General features: G+C 39.6%; 1 protein-coding gene across 1 annotated transcript; it reads left to right on the top strand.

The window, feature by feature from the left end:
• Nucleotides 1-1,156: 1,156 nt before the first annotated feature.
• On the top strand, nt 1,157-17,476 carry LOC139462009 (rho guanine nucleotide exchange factor 39-like). Its single transcript, XM_071243506.1, has 13 exons — nt 1,157-1,170; nt 2,739-2,822; nt 3,524-3,690; nt 5,197-5,412; nt 6,192-6,310; nt 9,009-9,079; nt 9,707-9,870; nt 10,599-10,796; nt 11,698-11,786; nt 13,546-13,696; nt 15,083-15,289; nt 16,158-16,399; nt 16,850-17,476. The coding sequence occupies exons 2-13, from the start codon at nt 2,789-2,791 to the stop codon at nt 16,947-16,949; spliced, it is 1,758 nt and encodes a 585-aa protein (XP_071099607.1). The 5' UTR covers nt 1,157-1,170; nt 2,739-2,788; the 3' UTR covers nt 16,950-17,476.
• Nucleotides 17,477-20,355: the final 2,879 nt, after the last annotated feature.

Below are 20,355 nucleotides of genomic sequence, written 5' to 3'. Positions count from 1 at the left end.
GGGAGGTGACCATAGTGATGCAGGGTGTGTTCGGGGGAATTGTTATTTGAGAAGCTGGAAACTTTTGTTCAGGCACGTTTCCACTTTGGATCAAAAGAAGAATGAGAAATGCATAGTGTGCAGGGATTGACTTAGGCTGTGATTCTGTGATATTCTCGCATAGTTGTCATGGATATATCGCATCAACATTCATTCAGTGCGATTTATAATCACATACATCATTCAACTATGTTCAATAGTTTTATCTACATTGACACTCTCATTTTCATCTAGAAACCACGAAAATGTTGTATTGTTTGAATAAAATTATGTACCAGGGATAATTCTAGGCCCACATTTTCAAATACAATGAGGCATTTTAACATTGTGCTGTATGGGCGTGCCTTGGGAATAGTTTAAATTTTCACATATAGGGCCCATGTTAGAAAATTCCTTGAGTGAACCCTGATATACCAGACCTAAAAATGTCAATAAGAAACTTACACAATAGATAATTCAGTCATCAAAAGTTGTCAATCGAAACATCGATTTGCATACACGCAACACTGCATATCATATCTTACTGTGCATAACTGATTCCTATATTATGGAACTTTGCACAACATTTTTTATACCTGATTGTCAAATCTTATTCGGTGATCTTATTTAGTCATGACCCGTATTTTGATGTCACTTAAATCCTAGTAGAAATCAAATACATACATATATGTCCATCCGTGCAGAAATCAAGAGAAAAATGCAATCACATGTAAAGTTTCAAAACACAAGCAAATTTTGATTTTGGATTGACAAAACCAAACCTAAATGAATATACCTACAACTCTTTCTCCATAAGAATAAACAAATTGCAGATCCCAAACGATCATATTTTAGATGAGATTCGTCTAGACTTTAGATAAAAAGACTGCACTGGTTTTCTTGCATGAATGGACAACATTCCTGAATTACAAATTTTGAACTATTTCTAGTGGCCAAACAGTAAGTTGGAGATTTTTTAGAATATGCTACGATATGTTCGCTTCCAGATTTGTCCATATTTATTGAAAACTGTGACTTAATCATTCAAATACTCATAAACGTTTTGAATGTCAACAGTCTTTACAACCTCCGGTTACTCGAAAACATCTTCTGGCTGCTGCACATGGCACACTGTCTTCTGCAGAAAATAAGGTGACTTAACTGTTGCTAATTAAACAAAAAGGGTGAACCTGGAGCAATAGTCATTGCATACTGAACTTTCACTTCTAATTAATTGAAAAGTCAATTTTGATAAGATTTCATTTGGTACAATCAGACACTGGGCCTTTGATACAGTACACACTACAGAGACAGAAATAAGACTGCAAAATTGATGAAAGCACTGGAATGTAAATGATATATTTTGCCAACAAACTGTAACACCATTTACAACAGTCGCAATTTCATGTCATCACTTTGAATATATTAAATTATATATCTTAACAGACACTGTTGAAAACCTATAATTGTTTGTCCCCTGCATGCCAACGAAATGAACAGCTGATAGTGGTAAACATGCCTTCTAAATGATCTATAATTGTTCTCACAAATAATTCCTCCTAAAGTAGACAAGGAACAGAAATATAAATAATAATGCACTTTTTTGTTGATACTAATGCTTATATTTTTAAATATTCATTGTGGAATAGTAAATATTCGAAAATATCAGAGGATATGTCTATATAATCTAGTAACATTAATTGCAACATAATTCGAGTCACAAATACTGAATATCAAATACAGTTTCCACTGTGTGAAGACAAAATGCAAATTCACAAGCCAACAAATCTCATTGCTTTTGGACCAGGGGGGTAGTTTCTCTTATAGGTAAAATATACAATTTATTGTAAAATTTACAATATTTAAACATAACAATTGACACATGCTTATATCAATAACATTAATTGCCTGTGGAGTTTGTGAAATATTCAGCCGATGCCTGTTTGAAAAAGTTTGAATAGCTAAATAAGGTTGTGATATCATATTTTTCATATTTCTGATGGTTGAGCATGTTGAGGGAATTACCATCTTCCCAAGGCAAGGGGGTTAAGTGACTGTAAAAGTCCAGTTTCCACCATTGCCGAACTAGGCTGGAATTTCTTGGCTCGATCGTAGTACCACCAGAGGGTGGTTATAACAAGTTATGTCCCTTCTTGGTCCCTCCAATCAGATTTCACCTCTCATATCACTTGCATTTCTTCAAACAAAATGATGGTGCCCATTGAAGATGATCTGATCTATAATCAAGATCTATATTGTAATAAAATGGGTTTTACTTTGCGAAGTGCATCTAATCATATGAGCACCTTGATTAAAAATATGAAGAAAAAAGGTTGATGGTACACGTTTTGGTACAAGTCCTGCAATCGACTTAAATATACACAGCAGTTTATGAACCAGATGTTGATTTTGTTATGCGTTTTTGATTGGACTCATTAGTCTATCCAAAATACAACTCATTAATTCCAGCCAAGTTTGGCAAGGGTTGAAACTAAACTTTATAGTCAGTTGACCCCCTTGCCTTGTGTAGATGGGAAAGTACTAGTATAGCATGGTATAGTGCAAGGAATAGTAGAGCAACATTAGCAAGGGATTTGTTATATCATCTTACATTTTTTTTGTCTTCAGGGTGCATGGTGTTTGAAATGTTTCATGTTCTTATCCACCAAATATGTTCAACAGTGAGTTAATTATAAATATGACAACTTTTGTTTCTATAGAGAAGCAGCAGTAGCTCACAGCCAGGTGGAGCTGGGGGAGAACTACCGACATGCAGAGAAACAAATGGATGAAACATGGTGAAGGTGACATATTACTAAACTCAATACGAATACAGTGCTTATCCATTGATTCAGCTGCCCATGGCAGAGTTGTCTCCCTTTGTTGTGCCAGGATCAACTAATCATATGTCCAAATCGTCTGCTGTGATGACTGGTTTGTTTGCACTGTTCCCATGCATGCTCTCAGGTTTTGATAAGTGAAAAGCATCTTATGACCAGAGTCTGTTTGAGCTTATTAATTGAGTGTCATCATGTCGAGTGCAAGGAGCTCAAATTGTTCAAATTATCAATCACTTGTTTTGGGCGAGATTGTTTACAGGCAGGTGGCCCAGTCGCCTAAGAGTTGCGTCCCTTTGGCATGCCAGAAACCTATGATTGTGGGTTCGAATCCAGGTTCGTCCCAGTAAGTTTTTAGGTTTGTCAGCACCATACCCCTGGTTTCACCAAAGTGGTAAATGTCTTAGACCTGCATCACTTTGGGCTTTCCTCCCACGTCAGGCTGACATGCCATGATATAACTGGAATACTGTTATAAATGATGTTAAACCCAACTCCCTCAATCACTATTTACAGGCCACTACAATGTGAGCTGGTGTATTACGACCTGTACTTTGTATTGTAGCTTCTCCATCATGAGTTTATTGCTGAACATTTCTTCTGTCACTTACACTTAGTTCCTGACCATGTTGGGTATGCAAGTGAGAAGTAAAATTTCCCTGTTGTAGAAAATGCATCTGAAAGTGATGCAGAATGTGGGATTTTGTTTTCAACAAGTCCTGAAGAGAAGATAACTCAGGAGAAGGCTCGGAGGGAAAAGCGCCGGAGGAAGATAGAGAGAGAGCTGTTTGAAACCGAGAAGACGTATCTCGGACATCTCGAACTGATACAGAAGGTGAACATTAAGGCTCAATGTTGATAACACGTCTGTATTGTCTTCTCTGTATTGTCATTATTGTATATAGTATAATACATGCAATATCATTGTTAATGCTTCAGGGTCTTTAATCGCGGTGATCAGCTGATAATGTTTTCTGAGATGGGGCAAAACATTGTGTCATTGGAAAACTTGAGTTTATTTAAAATGTTAGTTAATTTTGGGAGCTATGCCTTACCGCTCATTATAACCGAAGCGCACAATAACGAGGGAACACTGTACGTAACAACTTGTAATGTGTGTGAAAAGTCGTACAAAAACACGCTATTTGAAGGGGACATAGCCTAAATGCAAATGTCCGATTGGGTTTTTAAATTTTCCGGACCCCTGGTCTTTATACATTATGTTCATCCAATACCAGGTGTACATGTTAAACCATACAGCGCTGCAGTGCTACTTTGACAAATGAACACTCAGTTCACATTGTTTAGAAACGAAAGTGGTTACTCCCTTGTTGAATGGAGTAACAAGGAAATATTCTTAAGAGAGATTATAGATTTTCAAACTGAGGTTTTGATATGGTTATCTGGACACAAAAATGTCTTTCATTCATTAAAACCAGTGGAGGAGAAGTGGACCCATTAATCTGTTACAGAGTCAGATCAAATCTCCTGACTTGCAACCATCAGCTCTTCTTGTTACTTCAGTTCAATGTCTGCAACCCATGCTTGTCGTGAAAGGCGACTGTGCTTGTCGTAAGACGGGATCGCCCAGGGTGGTCATGCTCGCTGACTTGGTTTATGCATGTCATCATATCCCAATTGCTTATGATGTCAATCGGGGGCACGGGTGGCCCAGTTGTCTAAGGGACCACGATTCACTGTGCAGAGTTGCGTCCCTCGGGCACGCCAGAAACCTATGATTGTGGGTTCGAATCCCGGTTTGCCCCGATTATGTTTCTAGGTTTGTCAGCACCATACCCGTGCTCCTGGGTTTAAAGGAAGTGGTAAACGTCTGGGACCTGCATCACTTCGGGCTTTCCTCCCACATTAAGCTGACACGCCGTGATATAACTGGAATACTGTTAAAAGCGGCGTTAAACCCAACTCACTCACTCACTCACTCACTCACTATGATGTCAATCACTAGATTGTCTGATCCAGACTTTATTATTTACATACGCCATCATAAACCTGGAATATTGCTGAGTGCGGCATTTAAGGGAAAGAAAAGCAAACAAATGTTACAACATTATTGGTTTTGTGATAGGTTCCGATTTGACTTTCTTGGGTTTTCCACAGCCTCATTTCAATGTCTGACTAAGTAGACATGTCACCACTGCATCACAACCCTGTTCACATTGGTTGGAGGAACATTGGGTACAGAAGCTTGTGAATATATTGGCACTGATGTGATATGATGAGGTATCTTAAGAGGTGAATGACAATTCAGATAACGCAAACAATGGTTATTGTCCATTTTCAGTATCATAACTAGAAACTTAAATATTTGTTTTTCTTTCAGTACTTCGACTTCCCTCTAAAGTTTGCCTGTATTATTCCGGATGATGCTCATTCTCGCATCTTCAGCAACAGTGAGCAAATCTATGGTGTTAACCAGCGACTGTTCGAGCTGATGGAACAGACCACAGTGGGCCAGGCCTTCCACCATCTGGGCCCATTCCTCAAACTGTACTCCACATACGCCAACAACCACGAACAGGCAATAAGCACACTGCAGGTATGTGACCGTGTGTTGTCTACTCAGGTTTTCTACTTAACCTTTCAGCAAACTTTTCATCATTGCAGTAGACTTACTGTTATCATATTGATTAATTTATAAGCTGAACTGACTAGATATGTTGTTTATATCCTGCCGAAGTGCTTGCACACGAAGCCAAGGATGTAGCATAAGAAGCTGTCCATCTGTTTCATGGTGGGTGTTAGCGGTTTATCTTCACAACCTTGCATAGATTTTGGTAAAATTTGCTGCCAAGGTATCCTAGGGGTGTGTGCAGCCCCAACTTGATAATGGTGACCATGACCTTATTTTGAAGGTGATTAAAGTGTTTGACCAAGATGCTGTTTGTTACTGAGTTATCTGCATAACCATTGCATTTTGATGTATTTGGTTGAAATTTTCAACAAGTTGTCTTGGGGTGTTTGCAGACCCTAGTTATTGACTAAATGGTGACCTGACCTTATTTGACCTTTGATGCAATGATGTTAAAGCAAGCATTAAGCCTTTGTAAAAACAAGACTCTTGTAAAAGCTATAAAAGCTGTTAAAGAACTGGAATTCTGTTCAGATTGGCTTTCAGCCCCACTCGCTCACTCTAACCAGAAACAGTATTAAACCCAGCTTGAAACCCATGTCAAAAACAAGTCAGTATTAAAGAACTGATTATGGAAATCCTTTTGTTATTGTTATGTATTTAACATGTTAAACGTAATTTGGAAACCTTGTAAACATGGTAATTAGAATGATGCCCTTACAAACATTCCATGTTTAACTTCTAAGGAGTGGCGACAGAAGAAGCCCGAGTTTGCAGATTACATTCAGCGACAAGAGTACAGGCCAGAGCTTAAAGGACTCAAGTTGAATGCCCTGTTGATAACCCCAGTCCAGAGAATACCCAGGTGAGTTGGAATAGGGCTGGACACAATGATAAGTCAATTGAGAAAGTGAAATTTTGCAGGCACTGATTTAATCAAACTTGACTATTGTTGTACTATTGCAGTATTGTAGAACTGTTGTATTACCCCCATGATATGTACATTTTAGGATTTTCCTTTCTCACACTATGCATTTCTTCCTCCTTCTTTCGATCCTTCTATGTAAACATGCTGGAACAAAGTTCTAAAAACAATTCACCCAAACACATACTAGCATCATCATGGGCACTCATTGTAATTCTGTGCATACCGACCTACACGACATGATCACATGACTACCCCTGCCACATCATTCTGGCTCATTGCCACACTGTGGAGATTTATAGACATGTTAGAGAAAACATTTATTTTATATTTTTTTTATTTGCCTCCAGTATCGTATTAACATTATGTCAGTAACCCTGAGGGCGGAACATGAATAACGCCCGGCATGTCTCAAGTGCAGACAAACTTCGGATCTTCATGATCCCAGTTATGATTGTCGCGGCCATTGTAGGATAAATATGAGATGTTCATAGTCTTCCCTTCACACGGATAAATCCTTTAACATTTACCTATGCAAATGCCACAAGCGGAACGCTGACCATCTCAACCGTCTCAAACCATCTCCCGCATCTACCTTAAATTCACTGTCGTGGCTGAGATTGCATCTCCGATAGTTTCCTTGTGGACGACGTCTCCGCCATACCGGTTCAACAGTCTGCCCCCAGTACATCCCAAGCCTACAGTTGAGCAACCAACGGCCCAACCAAGCTAGCTTCGACAGCGCCACCGGTCGACCTCCTAATTATTCCGTTGCTCCTATTCAGAATGATTGTATGCGTACATCCTCTACCCCTCAAAAGGTTTGCCATAGCCAGGATCACTCTTGTTCTTCTGCCATGGGATCGCCATTTTTCTTCCTGGAATCTCTGTTCCAAGGATCTCCGTTCTTAGGATCGCTCCTCTTAGAATCCAGACTCTAAGGATTGCTCCTCTGATGATCGACATTCTAAGGATTGCTGTTCCTGTTCGACAGTCACTGCACTCGGGATTGACACCTGGGTGGCCAACCTTCTCAGGATCAATGGTCTCCAAGTTTCCTCCAACACTGTTAGGTGGGGCAACTGAATCAAGGCGTGCCTATTAAACCTTCCTTGATCTACACAGTGTCTGTTCACGATAGGATTCAGGAGGTTGCTCGGGTCGTTACGTGTGACTCCCATCTCCAGGTATCAGTGGACCTTCTGCGTCTTCAAAAGCAGCATCTGGAGGAGCAACCGAAGAGGGATTAACGTCAACCTCAATTTGTTCCTCCATGAAGCTCTGGGAGTGAAGACGAGTTCCTTTCGTGGCCCAGGGTGTGTCATTCACAGCTTCCAGGGATATTGGTGAGTCTGCTAAGCACAGCAACTTGTCCTCCAAATGATTTTCATCAGCTATGGGATGACTGGGAACTTCTGCCTCAGGTTGTACCAATTGTATAGACTCCCATTGGAGGAGTCTCTATCTGCAGTGAACTGGTCCATCCTGGCCAATCCTTTCGTTACACTCCTGCAGAAGGGTCACAGGCTGCCGCTGATTGGAAGTCTGCTGCCGATGTCATCCCTCAGCGAGTGTATCCAGCCATGCAGCTCCTGGTGCTGAAAGAAACAATTGTTACACTGCTTTGAAAACATGTTATAAAATGACTAGGTCCAGACCCCCTGAGGAATTTTACTGCCTGATCTCCATGGTCCCAAAGAAAGAGAGCATAAAGCTCCGGATCATCTTCAATATGAAGACATTCAACTTGTTTCGCATGACATATATCGTGCTCCTTCAACAGTCATCTGACTTGGTCTTGACCATCAGGAGCTCGGCCATCTCCTCCGCGACTACCAATGGAAAAGTGCTCCTCTTTGGAAGCCCATTACGAAGTTCCTGCACATTCGAGGCATCGTCTTTGAGTCATTGATGTTCGTTACCTTCGGACAGGTGGTCGAAGATACAACATTATGTGCCATTGGCACTCAGATAGCCTCTACCTCGATGCCAATGGCAACAGCTTCTCCATCGTACACCCTCACTCAGAGAGGTCAATTGAGGGCCCTAAGTTTGGTCCCTTGGTCCTGGCGTAACTGCTAACGCCTGCAAACCAGTGCAGATAGATGAATCACTACACGCTCCTGCTACTCCATATTCAGTACCCTGTCTATTCAGAGGAAGTCTTGGAACTATCAAGCCTGTGTTTATTGTCTTTATTATTCGGGTTCCAAGACTGAGTACCCATTTGAGTGTGAGACATCTCGTCTGTAGAAACTCTGGTCTTCAATATCGTGGTCACTGCAAGGCATGGCCAATTTGGCCATGACCCCAGCCCTTGCCTGCTCACCTCTGCTTTGTGCAGTATCGAAAGAAAAAGGATGATATGCGTGGTGTGAGACAGGATAAGTATATACATATACAATCTCATGTAAAATGGGCAATAGCAGTGTTCAAACTTGAGCATGAAAGTCAAGAGATCCATATATTACCCTAAATGTTACAAATTTTAGGGGATTTCTAGATTCAAATACTGCAGCAACTTTTAGGACTTTACTTCTTCAATTTCAAACGCTGTAATAGTATGGTATGATTTCTTGCAAGTGTGGTAATATTGGTATGCATGTTCCTGTTGTTCTGACTGTTGGTATGGTTGCAGATACAAGATGCTCCTGGAGGACCTGCTACAACACACCTGTGAGGACCACCATGATCACCATCACCTGGCAGGTAAACATAGAAGGCTATATCTATTGATGGTGTTTTCCCCCTGACACCTCATGGGGGTGTTGGGTTAGAATAGGTCTGCAGTAACATCTGCTGGTTGTAAGAGGTAACTTCATGGATTGAGTGGTCAGATTAAGTGACTTGTTTGACTATGTGTCATCATACCCTGATGGCAGATTGTTGCTCACAATATCAATCACTTGATTGTCTGGTTCAGACTTAACTATGTACACGCTGCAATCATACAGCTATAATATTGCTGATTGCGACATTCTAACAAAATCCTATTGTTAATACATGTCACACTAAAGACCTGGGTACACACAAGAGTACCTAAACATTCAATGGATACTACATGCAAAGACCATATATATAAAAGCCAACGAAAGATGATTAGATGGTCAGGCTCTGCAATTTGGCAAGAATCCAAATGCTTTCACTGGCTTGCCTGTTCTAGATTTTTTACAGACTGTCGTCATATATCTGGAATACATTTTGTGAAGTTTGTGTCTTGTAATAATAATGCATCATCATGTGACCTTGTGCTCAAACTTTAATAGTTCAGGGCATAAAGGTAAATGTTCTATCAACTAAAGTCAACAATGTATAATCATGTGCATTGTTTTTCAGAGGCGACAAGACAGATAGCTGAGATTGCATCCCATATCAATGAGCACATCCGGCAGCATGAGAACTTCCAGAAGATGCTGACTATACAGAACTGTTTTGACAGTTCCGCTCCCAAGATACTTGCCCCTGGCAGGGTCTTCATCAAAGAAGGAACTCTCAACAAGGTACTGTGTCTCCTAATTACTCGATCTGTACTCCCAATGAAAGAAATATGACTCCACATCTATAATTAGGCATCACACTTACTTCATATTTTATGTGTTGTTGGAAAAATAGTCAACCTGGCACATTCCTATATTAATGGGAATGATACAAAAAACATTATTTCTGAGAATCCCTTGGACTCACAAATAGAGCCAGGTCTGTCCCTGCTGATGCATATGGCTACTCACACTAACCAGTCTGCTGTTTGGGCCGAATCAACCTTTGTATACTGTTATGATAAATATCATTGTGAGACTGTTTTGTTTATGTTTGCCCTTCCTCACCTCTTTTGTTTCATTGCCCTTGAACACCATTTATTGAGCCACATGTGACACAAGGGAAATGTCTGGCGATGAGTCCTTTGTTTAGAATGTCAACAAATCCTCAAAACAAAGATATGGAATCCATATCGCAAGCACACATCTATCCCAGTGCACAGTGAGAAGAAAGTGAAGGGATCAGGGACAGATAACTCCTGTTGGTATCCAAGGACAGGGTTCATCCAGTGGAGGAACAGACGTGTTTTTGGTTCTGTGTTATAGGACCCAAGTCCAGAAGGAAAATGCAATGTTATCATGAATATCCAACTTGATGTAGTTTTGATTCAATGCCATTTTTTACCTGTTTTTTTTTCAATGTCTTTCAACACCTATATTGTTTCATTGCCCTCGAACACCTGTTTTGTTAGGTGGCCAGAAAGGGAGGCAGGTCCCACGAGCGGATGTTCTTCCTGTTCTCGGACATCCTGCTGTATGGCAAGCCGAAACTTCTTGATGGCGGTAGTCGCACCTACAACTGCTGCTGTGTTCTGCCTCTCAAACATTGTCAGATCCACCCAGTCTTCATCCCCAATGCGGCTCGCAGTGATGGAGGGGGCATGTTTCAGGTGAGACAGTCGGTACAATAAGTGTATTCCAGGGCAGGTGAGACAGGCGGCACAATTAGTCTTACCCAAGACGGTTATACGCCCCAAAAGTACATGGGACACCTTGCATCCCTAAAGTGGACACAATAGTCACTGAGTATCAGTTGATTGTTGACTACCTGAGAAGGCCATCTTCCTGTCAGTTTAGTGTGACATTACGCCCCAATATCATGCAGCCCATGCTTGTCATGAAAAGCGACTGATGGGATCAGGTGGTCAGGCTCGCTGACTTGGTTGATGCATGTCATTGAATCCCAATTGCGTGGATTTATGGTCATGATGTCAATCACTGCCAGCACTAACACTGATGATTTGAGTGAACAAGACAGAAGAGGCAACTAGGGGGCCAGGCAGTTACAATGTGTCTCCTTGCTGTATGTATGTCAACAACACCCATACAGCATGGACTTGGATTGTTGCTCTTGCTTTTAACCACTGAATTGCCCAGCTACACTTGAATATCTAGAGGGTTTTTCTCCCACATTAAGCTGACATGCAGTGATGTAACTGGAATACTGTCCAAAGCAGTTTGAACCCAAGTCACTCACTCAATCTCACTCTATCGTAGATATTTTTTTGGTTTGTTGTTTAACGCCGCACTCAGCAATAGTCCAGCTATATGACTGCGGTCTGTAAATAACCAAGTCTGGACCAGACAATCCAGTGATTGATATCATGAGCATTGATCCACGCAGTTGGGATATGATGACATGCATCAACCAAGTCAGCAAGCCTGACCACCCGATCCTGTTAGTCGCCTCTTACGACAAGCATGAACATCTGAAGACCAATTCTAACCCCCGATCTTCACGTGTCTCTATCACATTTATGTTGTGTTTATCAGTGTTTATGTGTTGACCAGGTGACCTGTAAAGACGAGAGCCTTCTGCTCTACTCGGATGACCAGCACAACGCCAAGGCATGGAGTGATGCACTAGAGAAAGCAGTCATGTGAGTTCTGTTTGAATGATAGAAATTTAAATAGAGCAGAATCACAGATACCCTATGTATTTCATAACAGCGGTTCAGACATGGCTGATTGTGTGATCATACCACAGAGGTTTTATATTGCTGTTCATGCTGTCAGACATTTGTTTTGGTTCTGATTTTATTGTTTGAGTCCACTTTAAAACAGGTATGATATTGCCAAAATAATAAACATTATAGCAGAACATAAATTTTGACTATACTATTAGAACTATTAGTACTATTAGAACCAGGGAGCAAGATAGCCAGGCATCCGAGGTGGTGCTCCCAAATATAGATAGGGGCTAACTGCCTCCTAGCCAAATGTTATAATTTGGAGTCATAGATTATGAGCTGCATGTGTTATTAACAGTGTATACAGAAATTTACAAGGTAAGTGTCTTGTATGCCTGAAGGGGCGGTGGGGTAGCCTAGTGGTTAAGGTGTTCGCTTGTCGCGATGAAAACCTGGGTTCAATTCCCCACTTGGGTATAATGTGTGAAGCCCATTTGTGGTGTCCCCGCCATGATATTGCTGGAATATTGTGAAAAGCAGCATAAAACCATACTCCCTAACTCACTTGCATGCCTGGAGACTGAAGGTCAAGGAGTTGTTCAGCTGGAGAACTCCCACCATACACCCTCCTAATGAAGTAGATTTATCAATCCAAGTTATATTTGTGTATGACAAAAAGCATGTTCCGATCTATCCAGTGGACTCTCAGTATGGCAACTATAAATGTGAACACCGGCAATTGTGATGTTGCAAGCTAGTGACATGACATCAAACATGATTACATTATCATGACTGTACAGGCTGACCGGCTGACTTTTGTGGGTTTTGTTATGTCAGAGGCCACTCAGATCTTGTGCCGATGTGGACATCCCATGTGTTATGTAGTTTACAGTCTAGTCCCGTTAATCCGACATTGTTGGTTGCATATGATTATGCTGGATTAACGAGTATGTCGGAGAAACGAAATCAGGTAGTATCAACGTTCGTGATCCAAAATTGGACAACTACACGATAGATAATGATACGAACACGTAAAAAAAAAGGAAAATAATCATATTGTTGTGTTACATTGTTAGCAGAATATGTTTTCTAATCATGCAACCTCTAAAGTTTAACACAAAACTACTGTTACGGACTGTATGACTGATTCAAAATACTTTTTAAAGCATAGTCTGGAATGGAAGTCGCTAATTTGAAACTAGTGTCACAATGCTTAAGAAAGCTGCTTTTTTAGTGGCTAATGTCAACTTCCTGTTAGTAATTTTCAATGGTCGGTCAAAGTTCGCGAAAGGTCGTTACGACCTGTAATGCGATGTCCTCAGCGGTAGCGAGAACTTGTATCTGATTTAAATGAGATTGAGGTAATCTAGGCATGTGATTAATCCTGTTTTGTTTATTTAAAGCAGTAATTGTTTATTGTTAAGCATGTTTATCTCTGCACCGTTGAAATATGCAGCTACTCGCCGACTCGTCTCGCATCAAAACACGGGGCTGTGTACTCGCGGGCAGATGACCACAGAGTACGCTGATCACTGTGTCGGATTAACGAGACTGATTAATGAGTGATTTCGGTAATTTGTTGCAAATTAGGTGTGTCGGAGTCTGAGTGCGAGACTGTCGGATTAACGGGTCTAAATAGCACTGATTAAACCAGTTCCCATCATTTGTGTCGGATAAAGCCGAGTGTCGGATTAACGAGACGTGACTGTACTGTGTGTGTTTGAACCAGGAAGCTGTGCACTGACCGGCAGACCCTACGGAAACCCAGCAGCCACAAGATGCCACTAAGGGGACGGTCTATCAGGAAACAGCTACAGAAAGAAAAGAAATCTGATCCTCTGGTGAAAAAGCTTTTCATTCATCAAGATTCTGGGATAAAAGTATGGGATATTTATTAACTTTTAAAGCTTTGACTGGCACTAACAAAGCTTTGTTCTGTATTGTCATGGGCTGAGAGCTGATTTGCTGCCGTTATGCTATGGGCTGAGAATTGGTTGCCTGCAGTATATGTATGTTGTCACTGGCTGAGATTGGCTGATTGGCTGCAGTATACTGTCATGGGCTAAAGCTGATTGGCTGCTGTTATAGGCTGGGAGTGTTTGACTACAGATGAGTATATTGTTATTGGGTGAGTGCTGATTGGATGCAGGTATGTTATGGGCTGGGAGCTGTTTGGCTACTGATAAGTATATTGTCATTGGGTGAGCTGATTGAATGCAGGTATGTTATTGGCTGGGAGCTGTTTGGCTACAGATGAGTATATTGTCATTGGGTGAGCTGATTAAATGCAGGTATGTTATGAACTTAGAGATGATTTGCTCATATTTCTTGGTGGTCATGAGCTGATTGCCTTCAAGTGTAATTAATGTGTGTGTGTGTGTGTGTAAGAGTCTGGTGGGCAAGTATGTGTGTAACAGGTATATCTTCATTATGACAACATGGCATGTTATGAGGTCCACATGTTGACAAGTATCTCATTGTAGGGACACTTATCCTTGGTTACAATTCTCCATGCATAGGAGCCAATGAACAAAAACAAATCAAATTGAGGATAGATGTATTTTTCTTAAAGTCTGGTCAAAATTCCAAACTGCCTTTGGAAAGGGGTTCCAAACAAGTGTTGATTTTCTTCTCACCCTATAATTTGATGTCTTTTTACTAGGGTAAATTTCATTCAGCATTTACCATGTTAATGCAAGGTGGGATTTGAATGTTCATGGTGCCTGTCAACTCTTGGGTATATTCAAGATAAGAATTCACCCAAAGCATATGCAGTGTATATTTTAGGTGGCTGTTAGTTGCCCCCAAATCCCATTCACTATTTTTTTTTATTATTTCATATTCATTCTCATTTTACTTTTTATTTATCTCTTTGAATAGCTTCATGCTTTTCCATACTCAAACCTCTGCACTGCATACTCTAGTAGTTTATGCACATAATTGAAAACTGCAAAAGAAAAAAATATATCCTTCTGTTTGTTATTTATAGCAAACTATTTGCTCATAATGGATTTAACGAATAAAGTTTAAATAAAGTTATTATTCTGATTATTTTTCATTCTCGATCAATATATATGTGATAATTTTAAATGTTTATCACTTGAAATTTTCATTAACATTTTAATATGGCTTTTCTGTAATGTAATATAATGTAATGTAATGTCATGTATGATAACATCGTATGTTTAGGATGATGTTGACTCAGTCATATTTTTGTGCAAGTCAGTCTGTATTTTGTTAATCACATTGAACTGTATGAAACATAGAAAGCTGCAAGGAAGTTTGAAGCTCTGGTTGAGGAACCTGACTGTTCACCACTGAGAGAGAAACTGGCGCCAGTCAAGGACCGTATCCAGTCATGGTACGAAGAGGATGTTGGTACATGTCTGTCGCCATGGTCACCAAGAAAAAGCCAGGAAAACTTGGAGAATGAGGATATTCACAACATTTCGGATGATGTCTTCTCCAACAGAGTAAGTGGAAATAACTTTGAAAGGTTTGCTTTGGTGATTATGTGATGAGTGATCTCCCTTGGGTAGTCAGGGACTTTATGGTATGCCCAATAAGTTTGGTAGATAATTTAACGATTTCAAACTGTTATTTCAAAATGAGAAAGTTGTATTCAATCCTGAAAGTACAATACACAGTCCCTGAATACATCCGATCTCAGTGGACTACATGGAGATGGATGCAGTTTGTGATTTTTGCAGTTGACATTACTTTTAGATGACTTTTATTTCTCATTCCAACCACATCAGTCTAAACCATGGATGCTCATTCTCAGAGGTGCAGCTACTTACACATTAATGAATATTTTTTTTTTTTTTTTTGCATTAAAAATATTATCAATGGCCATCATGATCATAGCCTTGAAATGTGAGAAAAGCCTTCAAATGAAGTGTTTTCACCATGTCCACATTCATAATGCGGGGCACCACTGGTCCAGTTGTTTTCAGCACCAAAGCTTACTGTTCAGAGTTGTGTCCCTTTGTGGTGCTGATCTTTAGTTCTTGATGATTTGTCGTTATGATTCATAGTTTGTCAGCACACATGATACACATGTACAATCTGCATCACACGTTAAGCTGACAGTATCGTTGAATTAACGTGATGGCATCACATCCGGGGCACGTGGTGTCATGTGCTGGGTCCTGCCTCACACTTCAGTGAAACAATTTCTTTCTCAGGTGGAACTCCGCAGCTTCATTTGCTGTCAAAAGTAAGCAGTAAATCCATTAACAATGATTAAGGAGTAATATATTTGATTTTGATTTTTACTAAAATTGAAATACTGTTAACTGTGTAAACCAAACTCACTCAACACTCTTCTCTGTTGTCTAGGCTTACAGTATGCCGTGTTTCCCAGAAGACTCCCTGTCTAACTTTGAGGACCCAGTTCCTAGTGTCAGGTCTGATTCACAGCTCACCGACACAGAGAGATGTCGACCAATGTCAGATCCTGGCGTAACACTGCCTGCAGCCTTCGAGCGATATGCCACATCTCGACCCACCCCACACCAATCCTCCCCACGTAGGGGATTAAACAGCCGCCTCAGGTCTTACATTCAGAAGCCAATACAGAGGTAAGGGGACAGAGATTGAACTTTCTCATCATTATTACAGTTAGGTCTGATCTGATCACATAAAAGAAGAGATTAAACAATGTGAATTAGATTAAAGTTCTGATAAGGGGTTGCTGGAGGAGAGGCCAATGTGTAACACTTCTGGCGACAGTAATTAGGGACGTGGTTGTGTAGCCATTTGGCTAAGGTGTCAGCTCATCATATCAAAGACTGGTTTCATTTCCCAACTTGAGTACAATGTGGGAAGCCACTTCTGTATGTCCCCGATATATATGGCTAAAGTATGACTAAGAGTGGCATGAAACCCAACTCACTCAGAAATTAGCCTGATATTAATAATGACTGATATTAAGGTGTATAAAAGATGAAGATAAAAGTGATCTGTAATGTTTATGTCCATTATTTGCACAGTTGACATGATTGGGGATTTTGTTGACTGTTTGTTTACAGACTTCTGAGAGTTCGACACAATTTACGAGGTGCCTGCAGTCCCTTCAGGACATCATCAGCGCCATCTTCAGGCTGCAGCAGTCGACTCTATTCTAAATGACCTGACCTGATGGATAGATCGTTGGTACAAGATATTTGATTTACACAAGAAATTTGCTCATACTATTTTGGTTGCTGACCTCATCATGGTGATGACATTTTCTCCACTTCGTGAATGATATCAGTGTATTTTATAAACTAAACATTCATGAAGTAGGAATAAAAAACAGTCGGAATATTTTTTGTTGTAACATTTCTACCTGGTTAACATGACACTAAATCTTGTAATGAACAGACTGAAACATAAAGTCTGTGAAAAATACACTTCGTTCACATAATGTTCTCGCTTGCAATAATGACTTTTAATGGCTCTTTTATAACTTTGTTCATCGATCCATGGCCCTTAAATACCAGGGTAGTGCAAACTATTAGAATCAACAGTTGCTTGCTAATAGCATCTTGCCAGTTTCAAATGCAGTGAAGGATACTTAACTATATATATATGCAGTGAACATGTTAATCCGGTTAGTACAGTTAATCGGGGCTAGTGAAGTTGTCCTGATTTACAGATTTCTTGATTAACACATCATGTGTCCCCTGCTGCGATATTTCTGGAATGTTGCTATAAGCGGCATAATACCATATTCATTCACTCACTCTATTACGTGTAACTGTAATTGTTATGAAAGGCTGAGTTTCAGATTAACTGGGCCCAGACTATTATTATCTCATTAAAATCAGATCTTTTACACCAATATGATACCATCAAGATCTGACAACTGCTTGGTAGAAGGCCTAATCAGCTGAATCCTGAACATTCTTTGACAAATCTAAATCTATACTTAACGGATATTTGGGTTCATGCGCCAATCCGGTACCAGGTTTCTAAAACCCACACAAATATTCCAAGTAATCCCTGTTAAGTGTTAATGTCATGGTGCTCAGAAACAACATGGTGTATAAAATATTCACAATATGAAGGTTTTGCCTTTTATTCTTTTGAGGTACAGGAATCAGATATGCTGGTCCAAATGCTTTGATCACTTATACCGAGAATTTAGGATCCTTGATGCTGATTGGTTTATTAAAAAATTCAGGTATCGTATCAGAGTAAAACAACCGATTTTAATGAGCTTTGAACTTGGGTTTCAGTGTATTAGAAATTCACCCGAAAATCACTTGTTTTAATGCAACAGTGTATTTACAAAGACATCATCATAGTTGAAAAAAATTGTGTATTTACTGAATTCTATTAAACAGTATGGAGTATATGTATACATTGTATATACGGTATGTATTACACACTTGCAATGCCTACAGTGATTATCTCCCTTCAGTATATTGTTGTCTGTTGTCCAAACAGAGACTGTTGACCAGATGTTTTGCTCAATATGTTAGTATTTGGTTCCTATTGTACAGAGAATGTATTGTTTATTGTATGTTAATGTTGTTCAGGCTGTTCTGTGGTGCCTCTCCCACAAGGCAGTCTCACCACACCAGCTATCATTAGTCAAGTATAGCTGTCGTGGTCTGAGATAGTGCTGTGAGACTGGTACCAGGGATTCAGTGAGCTGCAAACAGTAGTTTCTACAACCTACTTCTTGTTCTTTTACACCTTGTGATATGTTTGTGTTTTACCATGAACTGGTACTTATTTAGTATTCTGTACCCTGAGCCTAACGGCCTGGTGTGTGGTTTTGTCAGTCATCAATCACAGTTTGTATCTTCTGTGACATTTACTTAACTAGATCAACTGAAACCATGGAAACACCAAATGATATTTACCAATCTTATATGTTCATATTTTTTATTAGGACTGGAAGTCAAAACTTGTGTTAATAATAATAATAATAATAATAATAATAATATTAATAATAATAATAATTTTAATTTTGGGTAAGATGAAAAAGGTTTAAAAGTCTATTAAATATTTGTCACTATCAAGCCTTTTCATCATTAGATACTTATCCGTAGGGATATTTAACATAGTTTATGCCAGCTTATCCTGAAAATGAATCATTTTTATGCTTTCTTTATATATGATAAACTGCAGGAGTTAGTTTGTAAAGGCTATACATATGCTGTGCACTTGACATCCCCCAGTGATGAGGATAGAACCACACCTTGCCACGCCCTATTGCTTTGCTAACAGGGACTATTGTATATACAGACTCTATACCTGTGATCTTTGATTGTAACAGACAGTATAGACAAACATTCTTAGTGTAATCATTCCTTCCCCATTCCTTGATTCCATGCTGTGCATAGACATTATATTTATACCTGTATTTATACTTTGTTATGCCCACAACTTACAGACTTGTATATTATTGTATAGCCAATCTTCACACCTGAAGGTGCACACTCCAGATTCAGTATAGTCATTCCAATTATAGTGTAAATATTCAGAGACGTTTATACCAGTTATGTAATACTCTTAAGGTGATATCTGCTCGCTCTACCTCTCGGTCTTCTGGCTGTCTTCTCTCCATGACTGGACTTGACACATTCTCTGATGGTGAAACACATGCGAGTGCATGTTGCTGTTGGCTGATAAACATGGTTGAAAAGGATTGAAGCCTGGAAATCTTCGGTGCTAATCATGAAGTACAGACTTGATAAACATGATAAATGCATTCCTTGCTAATAAATGTTACAAAAAGGTATTTAGCAGGTAAATATGAATATTTTATTCATATCATTCCAGTACTGTTTCTTTTGTTTTCTTTGCCGACTTCTTGGTGCTTTTGAGCATTTTGTTATTAAATTACACTGCAAAGCAGACAACCTGTAATCTTATATCCTAATTCTTCCTGATTTTGGAGATTTTATTCGGGTGGGTTTGAAGAGAAAATTGGGAGGTTATTGGCTCTGGGAGAGGATAATGAAGCAAAATGTTCACTGAAGGTGAAGGTCATGAATGCAACTATGACAAGTGGGCCTACTCTGGCCCTTACACACCTTGGGAATCCATAGTGAAGACGGTTTATCATATAATGGATAGTGTTAACAATGCGATTGAGTACTTTTAGCAAACTCGGCATGTCAATGTGGTATTTACTTCCTCAAAAATTATGGCATAATGTTCCCTGTATGATCAGATAGTGGTTCCCTGTATGATCAGATAGTGGTTCCCTGTATGATCAGATAGTGGTTTCCTGATGTGTGAGTGCTTATGTAAACAACCATGGTTGCAAATCATTTGACACTACATCATAAATAGGGCAGTTCACTCAGGCATTATATTCCTACATGGTTTCTGAAGTTACTATAGTGAATAGCAATGTTCACATGTCTCAAACTTTGATTATTTTAAGAACCACATATAATAAAGAGATTATTACTTCAGTGTGTTTCCGTATAGTAAATATCATATATTAGGAATAAAAAAATATGTATTACGCTCACCAAAAGCTCGCATAATAATATTTTTTTTCCTAATATATAGTTACTATACAAAAATGCAG

Source organism: Haliotis cracherodii, unplaced genomic scaffold (assembly GCF_022045235.1).
Source record: "Haliotis cracherodii isolate W230 unplaced genomic scaffold, xgHalCrac1.p SCAF_15, whole genome shotgun sequence".
NCBI lineage: Eukaryota > Metazoa > Mollusca > Gastropoda > Lepetellida > Haliotidae > Haliotis > Haliotis cracherodii.
Note: the sequence above shows the minus strand (reverse complement) of the source record. Positions and strands in the feature narration are given on the sequence as shown.